Source organism: Symphalangus syndactylus, chromosome 10 (genome assembly GCF_028878055.3).
Source record: "Symphalangus syndactylus isolate Jambi chromosome 10, NHGRI_mSymSyn1-v2.1_pri, whole genome shotgun sequence".
Taxonomy (NCBI): Eukaryota; Metazoa; Chordata; class Mammalia; order Primates; family Hylobatidae; genus Symphalangus; species Symphalangus syndactylus.
The window spans coordinates 49,238,503-49,258,948 of record NC_072432.2 but is presented as its reverse complement, the minus strand read 5'-3'; the positions used below and the strand labels follow the sequence as shown (position 1 = coordinate 49,258,948).

Sequence of the window (20,446 nt, the reverse complement as noted above, 5' to 3'; positions counted from 1 at the left end):
ACTATGAAAAAGCATCCAAAAATAACAATTCAATTTTAACTGTGAGCCTAACATAACTTCTGTGATTAAATCACTTGTTTCAATCTGGAAAACAAAACAACTAGAATGCTTCTGTGATAAGAACTATTAGTCAGAAAATTCTCAAAACATAGAGTGAATTTTAAATATCTTTACTGATCTATATCCTGTGAACTCCAGTGGTAGATCAATGCAGAAATACCTACATATGTGGGCCTAAACATAAGAGCGGATAATGCAATATGGATTGTGTAGATAAAGAAAACATGCCAACCTGGGTACCAACTTGGCACTAATAGCATCCTCTGCTGAATTCATGTCTTCCAAGCAGGATTTTCTATGACTTAGCCGCAAGCTGAGCTTAGGAATGCCATCAGATAGCTCTGGTTGCAGTACTCTGTGGGCCTGAATAGATCCCTCACTCCTGGATTTTGGGATCTAGAAGAAAAAAAAAGAGGGGCAGGGGAGAGCTAGATAAATGTTGAAGTCTTTCAAATTAAGTTTTTGAAAAAAGACAATTTATTCCAATTTTGCAATAATCCAATTTATAACACCCCAGAAAAATATCAAGCTAAAAATTAAATTTAAACTACATATAAAAATGATATAGCAAAGGGCACGGGGAAGGGGAGATACAAATATTTCCAAGGAGAACATTCAAACCTTATATACCCCATACCCTACCGAGAAGATTTCTATTCTGGCAGAAATTTTCCCCAGGCCCACCTCTCCTTAGAATAATCATTCTGTGTAACGAGAAATGATATGGGAGTATGTCAGACTGGCAACTTGGATTGAAGGAAATAAAAAATAGTTGGAAAGAGGCAGGAAAAAAAGAGCTAAGAACCACTGGAATAAAGGATGCCAGTGTCTGAAAGGTATTCGGAAATATTTACTACCAATAAGCAAAACACAAATTTGCTGATGGTTTCTATTGTAGCCCTCTTTTGTATGGCAAAGTAAGATCTAATAAAATTTTGATTAAGGTAATAAATAGGAAAAACACAAGCTTTTTAGTTTTCTTTTATCTTGGAATGCATGGGCAACACATGTCCCAAATGAATCCCGGGGGTACTGACTTCTCAGACTGTGTCTGAAGTTATATTCCCTCTAGCCACCAAAATACCTTCATGTTCTCTTATTTTAGATCAGAATGAATATGAATACAATCAATATTCTTTTCCTTTAAAATGTAAAAAATATTTTGCCAGAATTGTAGGAAAAATTAGAAACCTCGGATCAATTGTACTTGGTACACCGGAAGCTTTTTCTTGTCTCTAGGATTTTTCCCACGCTTGTCCTTACATCTGGAATGTCATGTGCTCATCGCTGGCCACTCAACTGCTTAAAACCAAACCAACCCTAACTTCCTTTGAGGCTGAGATAACTCCAGTGGACTTTCCCTAACTAACTTCAGGTCTTTTTTTTTTTTTTTTTTTTGAGACAGAGTCTCACTCTGTCACCCAGGCTGCTGTAGTGCAGTGGTGTGATCTTGGCTCACTGCAACCTCCACTTCCTGGGTTCAAGTGATTCTCCTTCCTCAGCCTCCTGAGTAGGTGGGATTACAGGCATGCACCACCAAGCCAGGGTAATTTTTTGTATTTTTTGTAGGGATGTGGTTTCACCATGTTGGCCTGGCTGGTCTCAAACTCCTGACTTCAAGTTATCTGCCCACCTCAGCCTCCCAAAGTGCTGGGATTACAGGCTTGAGCCGCGGCGCCTGGACTTAACTTCAGATCTTAATGACCTTTCCAAAACTCTGAATTTCCATAACACACTACCACATAGTCTACCCTCGATTACACATTGCCTGATACTTTAATCTGAGTTTTCTCTTGTTTCTAGGTCATACGGTCTCAATGGGTTCTCTGCAAATAGAGATTATAGTCTCCTCCTACTGTTTATCTCTTTCTCTCTCCTTCCTCTTATTCTTCTTAACATTTTTACCATAAAGTCTAGCAAAGTTTTGGATCTATTAGTAAATACTTACTGTGAGACAATCCACTTGTCAACCACAAGGTATTCTTAAGACATTGACTATTCTGGAGGATAGTCAATAAAACAGATAATTTTTAAAAGTAATATGGGAATAATTATGAACATAAATATTGAATAAATTTATGCCTCTATGAAGATTATATAAAAATAATATATGAAGAAATATGTACAATTATGACTTGTCAATTAAAAATAACATTAATTTACAAAACCAAACAACACACACAAACAAAATATATGAACATAATTTGGCAAAAAGGTATATTTAGGATAGAGTGAAGTGAACACTCAATAAAAGCTAGTTTTTATTATTATTGTTGTTACATAAAATTTGCCCAAATCTGGTGACTGCCAATTAATTTTTCATGACATTTCTTTGTAGAGCATTCTTAAGCTCATAAAATCAGGAAAGCAAGGAAAAAATTTTTAAATATTATAAACTTACAAAAACACTTCTGTAGTCCATATTTGCCAAGACTGACTTTTTTATTGACAAAATTATATATATTCATCCTGTACAACATGTTGTTCTGAAATATGTATACACTGTGGAACAGCTAAACAGATCATTAACATATGCGTTACCTCACATATGTTTTTTGTGGTGAGAAAACTTAAAATCTACTCTTTTAGCAATTTTCAAGAATACCAAGAATACTTTTTTAAAAAAACATTAATAGCAAGAACATGAAAGTAAAAATATATGCTATTATGTATTTCATTAAGGAGCTCCTTTTGCACGTGATTATTTTTCATAAGAGTAGACACGAAAAATCAATAAAAACACTGAAAATGCAGTAAGATTTCAAATTAATTAGCCAAAAATCTCACATTTAGACTTAGTTCCCTGCCAATATTAAAGCAAGCACAAGGACAGTTGTTTGACAACATTTCATGGTGTTAAAATAAGGAGGCTGTGATGGTTAATACTGAGTGTCAACTTGATTGAAGGATGCAAAGTACTGTTCCTGGGTGTGTCTGTGAGTCAGTGGACTCCATTTGAGTCAGTGGACTGGGAGGAGCAGACCCACCCTCAGTCTGGGTGGGCACCATCTAGTCAGCTGCCAGCTCAGCTAGGATAAAAGCAGGCAGAGGGACGTGGAAGGACTAGACTGGCAGAGTCTTCTAGCCTCCATCTTTCTCCCGTGGTGGATGCTTCCTGCCCTTGAACATCAGACTCCAAGTTCTTCAGCTTTTGGACTCTTGGACTTACACCAGTGGTTTGCCAGGGGCTCTTGGGCCTTTGGCCACAGATTGAAGGCTCCACTATCGGCTTCCCTACTTTTGAGGTTTTGGGACTCAGACTGGCTTCCTGGCTCCTTAGCTTGCAGACAGCCTATTGTGGGACTTCATCTTGTGATCGTGTGAGTCAATTCTCCTAATAAACTCCTCTTCATAATAAACAGCTATCCTATTAGTTCTGTCCCTCTAGTGAACCCTGACTAATATAAAAGAAAACTCCATGCTTTTATGAAACATATTCTAATCGAGGGGAAGACAGACAAGAATTGGGCCCAGGAGGCCATTTAGACCCACCTTATCTTGGCAGGAGTTGCTAGTGGCTCCATGAGGCTCAGGCAAGCCCTGCTGGTCAGGGACTCCAAATCGCGCCAACGGCCTTACCGTAATAAATGGAGTGAATGTGCTGGAAAGATGTACCTGCAGCCTCTCTCATAACATGTGGCTGAAGCAGCAAAATGGCCAAGGGTTGGGGATACAGACTGGGGAGGCCAGCTTTCTCTTTCCACTGTAGTTAGAACTGACAACCACTAGTTCACATCACACTTTGCTTTTTTCTTTTAGTCATTTCTTCATTTATTTGATCATTTAGTAACTTTTGTATGTGAAGGTAGAAACTATAAAATCCCCCAAACCACCTATGATGAACACTTTGCTCATAAGAATTCTGCCACTGGCTATTTGAGATAAAGATCTAGGTATATGCTGTGTGATTTATGTGTACAACTAAAATACAAACAATTCCAGGAATCTCAAAAACAGTACATTCCATGCATGTATCTGCAGGTGTGCAGTAGCTCTAATTGTGGCATTTTTAAGGTACTTTAGTATTTAACATGTCATGGGAATAAAAACAAAGGAATGTTCTTTGAGACAGTAAAATTAGAAAACATTCTCTTAAATCCTGGTGCTGCTGCTGTTATAATTAATATTTACTGAGCACTTATACTGTGCCAGGCACAGTTCCAAGAGATTTACATAAACCAACCCATTTAATTCTCACAAGCACCCAAGGAGTCAAGAGCTGTTATTATTATTATTTGAAAGATGAGGAAACTGAGGCACAAAAAATTTCATTTGTTCCGATGACTAAGTGGCAGTTACCATCAGAACCCAGACAGGCCTCAGTACCTGTGCTTAACCACTAGTCTATATACTTGGTTACATGTTAAATGTTGGAATTGCAAGAATAAATGGCATTTTAAATGAAAGTCATACTACCTACCATAATGCAACCATTTTCTTTTTTCTTTTTTGGGTATTAGAAGTTAAATTTTTCTTTTCTTTCAATTTATTTCTCTGGCACCTGTTGAAGCATTCTAGAAACATAGCCTTAGGAAAAAAAAATCGAATTTGAGGACAAAACTAGATGGAAGATATGTTCATCATATTTTTATTTATAATAGAATGAAAATGTAAGCACTCTAAATAACCAAATTACTATCATACATAAATTATGGCATATCCACATGATAAAAGATTACTCAGCTATTAAAATACTTACAAAGTTTTAAATAAGATAGTAAAGAACTTTTTATGAGATATAGTATGAGCTAGCTTAGCAAATAAAAATGCAAAAGGAGGTAGATACACACCTCCAATAAAACTAGGGTCATCATACTTAAAACACATAATAATTTGTTTTGAAAGTCAAAAAACAAATTGTCACAGTCAACACTAAAAATATTTTAAGATGGTCTAATCTTTAAAAATTGAATAAGGAACCCATCATCATCAAAAAAAAATTATGTGATACCAGGCACTAATTCACCCTGATAAATTAATGTGACTGAAAATAAAAAAGACATTAAAATATCACGCCTCAATCTTAATTTTTATACATTGCCCTCATATAACTGTGATGATACAACAGTAAGCTGTAAGTATAGGCTCTCTGTTCCATGGGAGAGTGTAGAGTATGAATTATCTGCCATGCTAAGTGGACATAAAGCAGGAGGGATTTCGTTTACTGGACAGCTTCTTTTCTTTGTGGAGGAGTAGAAGGTTTCTCCACTTAAAAGTTTCTTCCCAGAAAAGTAAGGTGCTTGTGAGTCAACTGGAGAAAAATTTAAAATAATAATTTAGTAAGCTATTATGAGACAGTATTGTTAGTAAGTAATTTTTAAAAGCTTAGGCATAGCAAACTGATAGTTTAGTCTTAGGAGTCACCCTAAGCACTGTTCAGTTGCTGTGCTGGCATTTTGAAAGTACAAAAACTCTAAGTGTGGACCAGGCATGGTGGCTCACACCTGTAATCCTAGCACTTTGGGAGGCCGAGATGGGGGGATTGCTTGAGACCAGGAGGTCGAGACAAGCCTCAGCGACATAGTGAGACCCTGTCTCTACAAAGTAATTTTTTTTTTTTTAAATAGCCAGGCCTTGTAGAGTCCACCTGTAGTCCCAACTACTTGGGAAGCTGAGGTGGGAGAATGGCTTGAGCCCAGGAGGTTGAGGCTGCAGTGAGCTGTGACCATGCCACTGCACTCTCACCTGTGTGACAGAGTGAGACCCTGTGTCAACATCCCCACCTCCAAAACAAACAAAAAACCAAAAAAACAAAAAAACAAAAAACCCAAACTCTAACTGTGTTCTTTACATGGACTCTATATTCTTCACCAGGTACTTTGAGAAGTGATTAGAAAAGGACAGAAAATTATATTCAAGGCTTAAATGATTATGAAATATTGAGATAGAAGGACAAAAGGAGTAGCACTAATTTTTAACACTTAGACTTTCTAAAGAAAGTTAGCCAGTCCTCCTCATTATCTTTGGCCTTTTCTCTCCACCTGTCACTTGTATGGAAGATGGCAAAGCTTCTTGCCTCTCTTTCATGTTCGTTAAACTCATAATCTTCATAAGAAGAAATGTGAAATAACAAAGTACCAGAAAAGAGATGCTTAGTTCTGAATTTGAAAAAAAAAAAGATACATAGTTTTAAAGACCACAAAAACTCCAAGTCATAAAAAAGCCTTTGTTTTTGCTTAAAAAAGGTTTCATTTAGCTTTCCAAAAAAGAGATTTGTTTACTAAATTGCTGCTGCTCTCCTCATAGATAATTTAATCAATCTCTTCTGCGCCAGCCACAGTGCTAGCTAATTAATGTTCCATTTTTTTTCTGAGAAAATTATTAACATGCTTTAGGGAATATATATTTTTAGGAGGGGAGTAGTTTCCTACACATGCTTATCTTTTTTTATAATAGTAAAAATGGGACGATGTTAAACAGAGTTATAACTAATTAAAATCTCATCTTGATCCAAGTTTTAGAGCAAGTCTGTATTTCAGCATAACTCAATTTAACTTTGTTAGAAAAATCACTCATATATGAGAAAAAAGAAATTTTATACTTTTCAAAAAGTTTATGTTGAGGCCAAGCATGGTGGCTCACCCCTGTAATCCCAGCACTTTGGGAGGCCAAGGCGGGCAGATCACTTGAGGCCAGGAGTTCGAGACCAGCCTGGCCAACATGGTGAAACCCTGTCAGTACTAAAAATAAAAAAAATTAGCCAGGCCTGGTGGCACATGCCTGCAATACCAGCTACTCAGGTGGCTGAGGCAGGAGAATCGCTTGAACCTGGGAGGCGGAGGTTGCAGTGAGTGAAGATCGTGCCACTGCACTCCAGCCTGGGCAACAGAGCAAGATTCTGTCTCAAAAAAAAAAAAAAAAAGCTTATCTTGAAATACAAGAGATCAAATCAATTACAGGTTCACAATGTGGCCCAAGCAAGTAACATTCCTTAGTTCTTTGTTTTCCTCAACTCTGCCCCTCTCAGCTCCTCTCTCTTCTGCAAACTGGGAAGTGCCATTCCAGCAGAAATGTTTGTGGGTTTTGTTAACTGTTATAGCCCTGCCTCATAGAATAGCACTTAGCAAACAGTAGGTGACCATTAAATGTTTGTATAATGACTAAGAAACTAAACAATAGCATCTACTTTCTTCCTAGAAACACTGAAATGTTAACAATCAGCGGATACTATAAAACATATTAATTCTATTGTGTAAACATTGCTCTTATTTTAGAACTTTCACTTATATTCAATTTCAACATCTGTCACTTAAAAATAGTGATGGTACAGAGATCACAAGAATCTGAATTTATAGAGTAAAAGAATTATTAATGCATGACTAGGAGTCAAGAAACTACATTGGCTCTAACTATACGGCCCTATGGTAGAGCCAGCTGTCCTGAGACTTGGGCTCAAGGAAGCCTCACCTTTTAGAAGCTACTCAGGTACATCTGTACATGGTAGTAGGGTGAGGTTTCTTATTAATTTTGACACAGTTCCATCTGCTATTTTACAAAGTTATTTGTTCAATTCTGTGACTTTAAGTCTCTATCAGGAAAAAATTCAGTCAAAAAGTAATCGTTTAAACTGAGCAGTGTAGGAATTAAGGTAGAAGACTTTAACAAATTTTCATTCTGTTACATAAAATTTAGCAGTAAAACATTTCATGTTGTATATTAATGTTCACAGCTGCATTATTCATGGTAGTCAAAAAGTAGAAACAACTCAAATGTCCATCAACTGACATATGGATAAGCAAAATGTGGTATATCTGTAGGTTGGAATACGATCAGTCATGAAAGGAGTGAAGTACATGATAGAGCATAGACGAATCCTGAAAACATTATGCCAAATGAAAGAAGGCAGAAACAAAAGGACACATATTGTATAATTCCATTGGCAGGAAATGTCTAGAACACGCAAATCCAGAGAGACAAAAAATAGATTAGAGGCTGGCAGGGGATGGAGGAGGGGAAGTAGCTGCAAATGGGTATGGGGTTTCTTTTGAGGGTAATGAAATGTTCTGGAATTAGATATTGTTGATGGTTGCACAACTTTGTAAATATATGAAAAACCACTGAATTGTAACCTTACAAGGGTGAGTGTTACAGTATATCAATTATATCTCAATAAAGCTGTTACAACAAAGAGGAAGGAGAGATCGAGTGTGTCAAATGCCGCTGACAGGGCGAATAATGAAATCTGAGAACTGACCACTGAATTTGGCAATGTGCTGTTTCATTTTGTAGTAGAGATTGATTAGAGTGGGTTCTAGGCAAAAAAAGAGGAAGTGAAAACACAGAGCTTAAATAATTCTTTTTTTTTCTTTCTCCATTTTCGAAGGAGAGCTTATATGATTCTTTCAAGCAGTTCTGCTGTGAAGAATAGCAAAGGAAAAAGAGGCGATTGCTAAAGAGGGCTGAAGCCTCAAAGGAGGGTTGTTTTTCTTTTCAAATAAGATGGAAAACATTATAGCATATTTCTATGCAAATAGGAATGATTCAGTAGACAGACATCAAACTGGTGACACAGGAGAGGGAGGAGGAAGGAGGAAAAATCGGGGGAGAGAGTTCTTGAGTGGGTGAGACGGGATGGGATCATGCACACACGGGAGGAGCCGATCTTAGTCAGGACTCTCAGCCCATCCAGGAGATGGGAAGGAAGAAGGAAGAACAGTGTGGGCCCAGAGGCAGGTGGTGGAGGGATATGAGGGTGGGAGCAGGTGGATGCTGTCTCTTGATATTCTCAGTGAAACAGCAAGTGAGGTCATCCTCTGAGTGTGAAGGGGTGAAGGAAGTGATGCTGAGGCATAATGGCCAAGGAGAATGTATGAAGGAGTTGCTTACAAGAAAGAAAGCATGAAGGGCTTGAGGTGAAGGAGCAGGACTGCCAGCCTGAGGGCCCTTTTGAGGTTGAGAGCCATGTCAGACCCGGACCTCGGCTTAGTTGTGTGCGTTTCACCAGCTGCATTCAGCTACTAAGATAGGCAAGGAGTGGGTATAGTGTTGTTTTTGGAGGGGGCTGGGATTTTAAGGTAGCAGACACTATTAGCTTCTTTATTCTGGTGCTGTAATAGCTTGTTTCCACATGTTGTCCTTATTAGAGTGAGTGATTTCCAAGTGGGTCTTTTTCATTTTTGTATCTCCTGCCTGTAAGTCTTCAACACAGAAGAGGCAAGTAATGAATATTCAAAATAGTATTTTCCTTATAAAAACAAATTCAGTAACTCCTTTGTTGCTTCTTTCCCCCTCCCTTGCTGCCTCAAACAAACAGCTGATGCAATGTACTTATAAATCATATATTATAAAGCTATAGCTAGTTTTTCCTTACAGGTTTCTTTATATTTAAGTGGAGCAAAAATAATACACTCAAAAAATAATTGCATTGTGTTTTTCTGAGTACTCATTAAATAAGTTCATCAAAGCACTAATGAAACATGAAAACAGCTTTTGACAACCCGATTAATGTGTTCTTAAAATATTATCTCACTCTTCTAGCATAAATATTATGGGGAAAAATTAAGTAGCCCAGGTTTCTCCCAAGAATGAGCGTTAACGCCTCAGGGAAGCATGAGAATACTCAGGATTCTGTGCTGTAAGACTTACACTGTTCAGCAGTAGTTGAGCTGCTTCTTCTGGCAAACTTCTAGAAATTATTCTTTCGTCTATGATTGTGAAGAGTAAGAACCAAATTATCTGGTGATCTGTTTGCATTTCTATGATATATCCACAAGTGAAGGTACATTTGGGTTGTGGGGAAGAAGCACCTGCCACATTCCCTCAATAATAGTGAAGGGATGTTGCATTGAAAGGTTCTTCTGAAGGTGCTGTTTTGGGGAACAGGACAGCACATTTGTATCTGTGTGTATTTGTGAATGTGTACTGTGAGCATGACTGCCAGAAAATGATTAAAGGGATAAAACAAATGCCATTTATTCCTAATCCAAGCTTTCTTTTAATGTAGGCCCTACTATAAACAAGGGAAGCTGATGGAATGTTTTGCGCTCCTTTTGCCAAACTCTGAGACTAATGAACCCTGTGCACAAAGCCAGCTGGAAATTGTAAGGCCAGGAGTCAGTGAGGTTTCCTCCATTAGGGCGCTGCTCACTGTGACAAGGCCGTAAGGCATTACCAGTTATTTTATAAAATGTGCATTCTCAATGAACTAAAGCCATTTCTGTTGTCATATATATAGGCGAACACTTTATTTTACAACATATTCATTTACAGGGAGAAACTGGCTTTAAACTCTTTTTCTCCGTTGCCAGCTGAATGATGTGGAGTAAGTCCCTTAACTTCTCTGATGCTCAGCTGCCTCATCTGTATAATGAAAAACCTACACCTCACAAGTTATTATAAAAATTAAATGACATCTTTGGGAGTCTGAGGCAGGCGAATCACCTGAGGTCAGGAGTTTGTGACCAGCCTGGTCAACATGGCAAAACCCCATCTCTACTAAAAATACAAAAATTAGCCGAGCATGGTTGTGCATGCCTGTAATCCCAGGTACTCGGGAGGCTGAGGCAGGAAAATTGCTTGAATCCAGGAGGCAAAGGCTGCAATGAGCCAAGATCATACCACTGCACTCCAGCCTGGGCAACAGAGCAAGACTCCATCTCAAAAAAAAAAAAAAAAAAAAAAAAGTCCCTGTCTGACAGCTTTGAAGAGAGTAGTGATTCTCCCAGCATGCAGCTGGAGATCTGAGAATGGGCAGACTGCCTCCTAAAGTGGGTCCCTGACCCCCAAGCAGCCTAACTGGGAGGCACCCCCCAGTAGGGACAGACTGACACCTCACTCGGGCGGGTACTCCTCTGAGACAAAACTTCCAGAGGAACTATCAGACAGCTGAATTTGCAGTTCATGAAAATCCGCTGTTCTGTAGCCACCGCTGCTGACACCCAGGCAAACAGGGTCTGGAGTGGACCTCTAGCAAACTCCAACGGTCCTGCAGCTGAGGGTCCTGTCTGGTAGAAGGAAAACTAAAAAACAGAAAGGACACCCACACCAAAAACCCATCTGTACATCACCATCATCAAAGACCAAAAGTAGAAAAAACTACAAAGATGGGGAGAAAACAGAGCAGAAAAACTGGAAACTCTAAAAAGCAGAGTGCCTCTCCTCCTCCAAAGGAATGCAGTTCCTCACTAGCAATGGAACAAAGCTGGACGGAGAATGACTTTGATGAGTTGAGAGAAGAAGGCTTCAGACGATCAAACTACTCCGAGCTACAGGAGGAAATTCAAAACAATGGCAAAGAAGTTAAAAACTTTGAAAAAAATTAGACGAATGTATAACTAAAATGACCAATGCAGAGAAGGGCTTAAAGGAGCTGATGGAGCTGAAAGCCAAGTTTCGAGAACTACATGAAGAATATAGAAGCCTCAGTAGCCAATGCGATCAACTGGAAGAAAGGGTATTAGTGATGGAAGATGAAATGAATGAAATGAAGCGAGAAGGGAAGTTTAGAGAAAAAAGAATAAAAAGAAATGAACAAAGCCTCCAAGAAATATGGGACTATGTGAAAAGACCAAACCAACGTCTGATTGATGTACCTGAAAGTGATGGGGAGAATAGAACCAAGTTGGAAAACACTCTGCAAGATATTATCCAGGAGAACTTCCCCAATCTAGCAAGGCAGGCCAACATTCAGATTCAAGAAATACAGAGAACGCCACAAAGATACTCCTCGAGAAGAGCAACCCCAAGACACATAATTGTCAGATTCACCAAAGTTGGAATGAAGGAAAAAATGTTAAGCGCAGCCAGAGAGAAAGGTCGGGTTACCCACAAAGGGAAGCCCATCAGACTAACAGCTGATCTCTCAGCAGAAACTCTACAAGCCAGAAGAGAGTGGGGGCCAATATTCAACATTCTTAAAGCAAAGAATTTTCAACCCAGAATTTCATATCCAGCCAAACTAAGCTTCATAAGTGAAGGAGAAATAAAATACTTTACAGACAAGCAAATGCTGAGAGATTTTGTCACCAACAGGCCTGCCCTAAAAGAGCTCCTGAAGGAAGCACTAAACATGGAAAGGAACAACCGGTACCAGCCACTGCAAAAACATGCCAAATTGTAAAGACCATCGAGGCTAGGAAGAAACTGCATCAACTGACAAGCAAAATAACCAGCTAACATCATAATGACAGGATCAAATTAACACATAACAATATTAACTTTCAATGTAAATGGGCTAAATGCTCCAATTAAAAGGAACAGACTGGCAAATTGGATAAGGAGTCAAGACCCATCAGTGTGCTGTATTCAGGAAACCCATCTCACGTGCAGAGACACACATAGACTCAAAATAAATGGATGGAGGAAGATCTATCAAGCAAATGGAAAACAAAAAAAGGCAGGGGTTGCAATCCTAGTCTCTGATAAAATAGACTTTAAACCAACAAAGATCAAAAGAGACAAAGAAAGCCATTACATAATGGTAAAGGGATCAATTCAACAAGAAGAGCTAACTATCCTAAATATATACGCACCCAATACAGGAGCACCAGATTCATAAAGCAAGTCCTGAGTGACCTACAAAGAGACTTAGACTCCCACACAATAATAATGGGAGATTTTAACACCCCACTGTCAATATTAGACAGATCAATGACACAGAAAGTTAACAAGGATACCCAGGAATTGAACTCAGCTCTGCACCAAGCAGACCTAATAGACATCTACAGAACTCTCCACCCCAAATCAACAGAATATACATTTTTTTCAGCACCACACCACACCTATTCCAAAATTGACCACATAGTTGGAAGTAAAGCTCTCCTCAGCAAATGTAAAAGAACAGAAATTATAACAAACTGTCTCTCAGGCCACAGTGCAATCAAACTAGAACTCAGGATTAAGAAACTCACTCAAAACCGCTCAACTACATGGAAACTGAACAACCTGCTCCTGAATGACTACTGGGTACATAACGAAATGAAGGTGGAAATAAAGATGTTCTTTGAAACCAATGAGAACAAAGACACAACATACCAGAATTTCTGGGACACATTTAAAGCAGTGTGCAGAGGGAAATTTATAGCACTAAATGCCCACAAGAGAAAGCAGGAAAGATCCAAAATTGACACCCTAACATCACAATTAAAAGAACTAGAAAAGCAAGAGCAAACACATTCAAAAGCAAGCAAAAGGCAAGAAATAACTAAAATCAGAGCAGAACTGAAGGAAATAGAGACATAAAAAACCCTTCAAAAAATTAATGAATCCAGGAGCTGGTTTTTTGAAATGATCAACAAAATTGATAGATCGCTAGCAAGACTAATAAAGAAGAAAAGAGAGAAGAATCAAATAGACGCAATAAAAAATGATAAAGGGGATATCACCACCGATCCCACAGAAATACAATCTACCATCAGAGAATACTACAAACACCTCTATGCAAATAAACTAGAAAATCTAGAAGAAATGGATAAATTTCTCGACAAATACACCCTCCCAAGACTAAACCAGGAAGAAGCTGAATCTCTGAATAGACCAATAAGAGGCTCTGAATTTGTGGCAATAATCAATAGCTTACCAACCAAAAAGGGTCCAGGACCTGATGGATTCACAGCCGAATTCTACCAGAGGTACAAGGAGTAACTGGTACCATTCCTTCTGAAACTATTCCAATCAGTAGAAGAAGAGGGAATCCTCCCTAACACATTTTATGAGGCCAGCATCATCCTGATACCAAAGCTTGGTAGAGACACAACCAAAAAAGAGAATTTCAGACCAATATCCTTGATGAACATTGATGCAAAAATCTTCAATAAAATACTGGCAAACCGAATCCAGCAGCACATCAAAAAGCTTATCCAACATGATCAAGTGGGCTTCATCCCTGGGATGCAAGGCTGGTTCAACATATGCAAATCAATAAATGTAATCCAGTATATAAACAGAACTAAAGACAAAAACCACATGATTATCTCAATAGATGCAGAAAAGGCCTTTGACAAAATTCAACAACCCTTCATGCTAAAAACTCTCAATAAATTAGGTATTGATGGGACTTATCTCAAAATCATAAGAGCTATCTATGACAAACTCACAGCCAATATCATACTGAATGGGCAAAAACTAGAAGCATTCCCTTTGAAAACTGGCACAAGACAGGGATGCCCTCTCTCACCACTCCTATTCAACATAGTGTTGGAAGTTCTGGCCAGGGCAATCAGGCAGGAGAAGGAAATAAAGGGTATTCAGTTAGGAAAAGAGGAAGTCAAATTGTCCCTGTTTGCAGATGACATGATTGTACATTTAGAAAACCCCATTGTCTCAGCCCAAAATCTCCTTAAGCTGATAAGCAACTTCAGCAAAGTCTCAGGATACAAAATCAATGTACAAAAATCACAAGCATTCTTGTACACCAATCACAGACAAACAGAGAGCCAAATCATGATTGAAGTCCCATTCACAATTGCTTCAAAGAGAATAAAATACCTAGGAATCCAACTTACAAGGGATGTGAAGGACCTCTTCAAGGAGAACTATAAACCACTGCTCAATGAAATAAAAGAGGATACAAACAAATGGAAGAACATTCCATGCTCATGGGTTGGAAGAATCAATATCGTGAAAATGGCCATACTGCCCAAGGTAATTTATAGATTCAATGCCATCCCCACCAAGCTACCAATGACTGTCTTCACAGAATTGGAAAAAACTACTTTAAAGTTCATATGGAACCAAAAAAGAGCCCGCATTGCCAAGTCAATCCTAAGCCAAAGGAACAAAGCTGTAGGCATCATGCTACCTGACTTCAAACTATACTAAAAGGCTACAGTAATCAAAACCGCATGGTACTGGTACCAAAACAGAGACATAGATCAATGGAACAGAACAGAGCCCTCAGAAATAACACCACACATCTACAACTATCTGATCTTTGACAAACCTGACAAAAACAAGAAATGGGATAAGGATTCCCTATTTAATAAACGGTGCTGGGAAAACTGGCTAGCCATATGTAGAAAGCTGAAACTGGATCCCTTCCTTACACCTTATACGAAAATTAATTTGAGATGGATTAAAGACTTACATGTTAGACCTAAAACCATAAAAACCCTAGAAGAAAACCTAGGCAATACCATTCAGGACATAGGCATGGGCAAGGACTTCATGTCTAAAACACCAAAAGCAATGGCAACAAAAGCCAAAATTGACAAATGGGATCTAATTAAACTAAAGAGCTTCTGCACAGCAAAAGAAACTACCATCAGAGTGAACAGGCAGCCTACACAATGGGAGAAAATTTTCGCAACCTACTCATCTGACAAAGGGCTAATATCCAGAATCTACAATGAACTCAAACAAATTTACAAGAAAAAAACAACCCCATCAAAAAGTGGGCGAAGGACATGAACAGACACTTCTCAAAAGAAGACATTTATGCAGCCAAAAAACACATGAAAAAATGCTCATCATCACTGGCCATCAGAGAAATGCAAATCAACACCACAATGAGATACCATCTCACACCAGTTAGAATGGTGATCATTAAAAAGTCAGGAAACAACAGGTGCTGGAGAGAATGTGAAGAAATAGGAACACTTTTACACTGTTGGTGGGACTGTAAACTAGTTCAGCCATTGTGGAAGTCAGTGTGACGATTCCTCAGGGATCTAGAACTAGAAATACTATTTGACCCAGCCATCCCATTACTGGGTATATACCCAAAGGACTATAAATCATGCTGCTATACAGACACATGCACACGTATGTTTATTGCGGCACTATTCACAATAGCAAAGAGTTGGAACCAACCCAAATGTCCAACAACGATAGACTGGATTAAGAAAATGTGGCACATATACACCATGGAATACTATGCAGCCATAAAAAATGATGAGTTCATGTCCTTTGTAGGGACATGGATGAAACTGGAAACCATCATTCTCAGTAAACTATCGCAAGGACAAAAAACCAAACACCGCATGTTCTCACTCATAGGTGGGAATTGAACAATGAGAACTCATGGACACAGGAAGGGGAACATCACACTCTGGGGACTATTGTGGGGTGGGGGGAGGTGGGAGGGACAGCATTAGGAGATATACCTAATGCTAAATGATGAGTTAATGGGCGCAGCACAACAACATGGCACATGGATACATATGTAACAAACCTGCACATTGTGCACATGTACCCTAAAACTTAAAGTATAATAATAATAATTTAAAAAAAAACAAAAAAAACTAAATGAAATAATCCATGTATCATTAGTGCCTGGAATAGAATGGGCACATAATAAATGACAGAAGTGAGAGTTATTAACTTTCATAATTAATAAAAATAATAAAGACTTTGGAACTTGGGAAGGCAAGTCATTATCAAACTATCCTAGTGGTTTTTTCTTAATAGCATTCTTCAAATTTAACAACAATCTAATAAGGATTTACTAAATGACTATGACATGCTGAGCCTTGGACTAGGCCCTGAAATCGTTAATGATGCTCGCTGTAGTCTTAAAGAAGTAGATAGTATAGCAAGAAAACAGGTACATGGACTCCTACCTCTAGTAATAAGCATGATTGCAATAATAGCTAACTGTTGAGTGCTTACTATATGGTAGGCATAATATTTAAACATTATCTATCTATCTATCTATCTATCTATTCTCATTTTCAATTTTAAAAACCCTATGAAATAGGTACTACTATTTCCATTTTAAAGGTGGTATAACAGAGATATAGAAAATCTAAGGAGCCTGCCCAAAGTCACACAGATAGTAAGTGATGAATCTAGGATTTGACTTGTGGCAATCTGATAACAGAAACAGCAATCTTAACTACTATTTCACACTGTCTCTCATATTTTTAAAAACATTCAATAGCAACAGATATTTATGGAGCACTTACTACCTGTGAATACTAAGGATACAAGAGAGACTAAATTAGACTTGATTTCTGCACTCTAGAGCTTGTAGTCTAGTGGGGAAGACAAACATTAATCACGTAATTGCATGAATATATACATATGAGCTATGATAAATGTTAGGAAAAACTTATAGGTGTTAAGTAATGACTGTATAATGTATTTTTATATAATGTATATATACAGTGTTATTTGAGAATACACATAAGGCACACAACTAATTCTGCCGTACGCAGATAGAAGTGAGGAGGGAAGGCTTCCAGATAATGAAAATAGAGGGAGCAAAGGCATAAAATAAGAAATCTGTAATGAGTGGGCATGGAAGGAAATAAAGAGATGGTGGCAAGAGTTGGGACTAGAAGGTTGGGCTGGACTCAGACTGTTAAAGACAATGTATACCATGCTTAAGGGTTTGACCTTTATTTGCTATTCAGTAGGCAACAAAGCATTTTATAACAGTTATTATGTCCATGATGTGGAGAAAAAACTAGGTTCAGTTTTTGGACTGAAATTCCCCAAAACACTAATCTTTGTTGATAAAATAAAAGGACCTGGATTACATACATACCTTTCATCTTCTAACTTTGATGCTCACTAAAGAGATCTTGTGTAATGGACAATTATTAGTTGCCTTCTCAGTGCTCATATCCCTCCTTCTTCTGTCCCGATGCCCCCAGTTAGTGTACACATATTATGAACCACTTTCTTACATGTAAAAATAAACAAACAATAATAAAATGTATAAGGAAGTTTGGGTAGATCCATGAGTTGCTAGGCTAGTTAGCAGTCTTTATCATTCTACGTAAATAGTATAGTCATTAAGAGAGACTTCTGACTGGGACATCATGGGGAAAAAAAAAAACTTATGTTTTTCTTTCCTTTTTTATTTTTTCTTCCTTCATTTAGCCAAAGAAAAGATGGGTGTGACAAATATACATATATATATATATATATATATATATATATATATATATATATATATGTATGTATTTGGTCTTAGTCCCTGGTTCCTGATATAAGATCTTCTAAAACCCTTGGACTGTCTAGTGATGAGTGCCTTTTTGCATATTAATGAGATGATTTGAGGCTGAAAACCGCTAGAGAGCTTCAGGATGAGGACTGGCTGCCAGAGGAACTAACCGTGTGATTAGAGGGTGGGAACTTACAGCCTCTAGAGAGGGGAAAGCGGCTGGAGATAGAATTCAATCACCAATGACCAATGCTTTAATTAATCGTGCCCACCGAATGGAACCTCCACAAAAAGCCTAAACAATGGGCTTTGGAGAGCTTCTAGGTTGGTGAACACATGGAGGTGCTGCGAGGGTGGTGTGCCCAGAAGGGGCACTGAAGCTCCGTGCCCTCCCCCATACTGTGTCCTAAGCATCTCTTTGGTTTGGCTGTTCCTGAGTTGTATCCTTTAAAGTAAACTGGGAAGTATAGCTAGGGTGCCTTTCTAAGTTCTGTGAACTGTTCTAGCAAATCATCAAACCTGAAGTTGGGGCCATACAGTCTTGTGGCATTTGACTTGCAGGGACTATGCTAATGCCAGGCAGTTAGTGCCAAACTGAGTTAAATTGTCAGACACCCAGTTCATGTCTGCAGATAATTGGAGAATTGCTTGGTATGCAAAACTCATACATTTGGTGTCAGAAGTGTTGGGAGGATGTAGAAAGAAAAAGAGTTTTGTTTATTTTTTTTTCTTTTAATGGGATAAAGGGATGTGAGCTTCCTGACAACAAGATGAATAAATAAAGGCCTGGATAGAGTCATCAGGGTAAGTTTCTACTTAAAGGATTTCACATGAAGCAGAAAACAAACAAGCTCAAATTCAAACTTTCATGATGTTCTCAGAATCCAAACTGTAAATCTGAAGAAGATAATCAAACAGGGTTGTCTTTAAGATCAAGCAGTAAACAAAAAAATTGGAATCTATTGTGATGATATAATTTGAGAGAAAGAATAAATCATTCATTCATTCAACAAACTGTCAGGCAATATATTAGAATCTAGATATGTGAAGGTGAACACCTTACAACCTTATTCTGAATGAATTTATACTCTACTGAAAGGTAAAAACAGAAGTAGTCAAAGGAATGCTATATTAATGTGGGACACAATAGAAGTGATCCTTTCCAATCAGGGAGAAGGATGCCAGGAAATGTTCCAAAGAGTCATTTACAAGATTAGTGTTTGATAGGTAGATGTGGATGTTGGTGGAACTTCAAATAAATTTCTTTAACCCTTCTCTAAATAAAACCTTTCTTTCAGAGTTATTAAATCAAGATGATTGCTAGCATTTCATTGTGTTTGTGATCTTATTTATTTATTTATTTATTTATTTATTTATTTATTTATTTTTGAGATGCAGTCTTGCTCTGTCACCAGGCTGGAATGCAGTGGCACAATCTCGGCTTACTGCAAGCTCCACCTCCCAGGTTCAAGCTATTCTACTGCCTCAGCCGCCCAAGTAGCTGGGACTACAGGCATGCGCCACCACACCCGACTGATTTTTTGTATTTTAGTAGAGACAGGGTTTCACCATGTTTGCCAGGATGGTCTGCATCTCCTGACCTCATGATCTGCCTGCCTCAGCCTCCCAAAGTGCTGGGATTACAGGCATGAGCCACCATGCCCGGCCATTTGTGATCTTTTAACAAGGAGTTACCTACGTTTTTGTGCTCTGCTTTATGAGCATGTGCTATTTTTAACAGAGCTTTTCTTAAAAACAAACAAACACACAAAATGTCCCTTTCTCTGTCATTCGTAAGTGTAAGTAGTTAAATGGAAAGGTGGTAACTACTAAGTCTCCAGGCATAAAACCTATGCATAGTATATTCTCCCAAATATATCTAGCTATTAAGTGACTACAGAGCATCACAGGGTATTTCGAAGGAGTAATCAACAACTTGTGAAAAATATCAGGAAAAATTTTCACCTATAGCCACTCCAAGAGGAGAAAGAAAGTATCTGTGAAAAAATATAATTGGATTCCTTGGGACATATTTACATGGATTAAGCAAATATGAGTCAAAAACAAAATAAAAGCAGAAGAAACACTGATAAAAATTGTAGTAAATTTTTGAAAATTTATTTTTCCTATTTACATTGTCTGTTATTATTTTTGCCTTAGCCTACATCTCAGGAAAAGCCATACTGAGAAATGATTCACTCTAAAAGTGATTCATTAGATGGAAATGTAAAGGAAGAACCACTATGATTTCTTAATTAAAGGAATTTTAAGCATAGTATTGGTCAGTTAGGCACAATTATTTAATAAAGCAAAATATTAAACAATCAGGAATATAATTTTGAAGTAAAATAAATTCATTTGCTTGCAGATAGTAAACAGTTTATACCTAATAGCTAGTATGTAAGTTTTAAAATGACAATATAGTTGTAAAATAGGCCCAAAAGAATACAAAATAATTTCAACCATGTAAGTTCTGAGTTTTAGTGTCTAGTAACGGTAACAGCAAATCATGATATTGAATAGTGATGATAAAAACTCAGATGTTTACATCGATCTATG

General features: G+C 37.9%; 1 protein-coding gene across 6 annotated transcripts in view; it reads right to left on the bottom strand.

Moving 5' to 3' along the window:
• FAM13A (family with sequence similarity 13 member A) overlaps window positions 1-20,446 on the bottom strand; it is a 431,061-nt gene that overhangs the window by 124,953 nt on the left and 285,662 nt on the right. For all 6 annotated transcript variants that reach the window (XR_010113828.1, XM_063610243.1, XM_063610245.1 and 3 more), the window contains one exon: window positions 293-456. Coding sequence is in view for 5 of the 6 variants with exons in the window: in XM_063610243.1 (XP_063466313.1) it covers window positions 293-456 (164 nt within the window). In the remaining variant the exon portion in view is untranslated. The remainder of the gene's footprint in view (window positions 1-292; window positions 457-20,446) is intronic.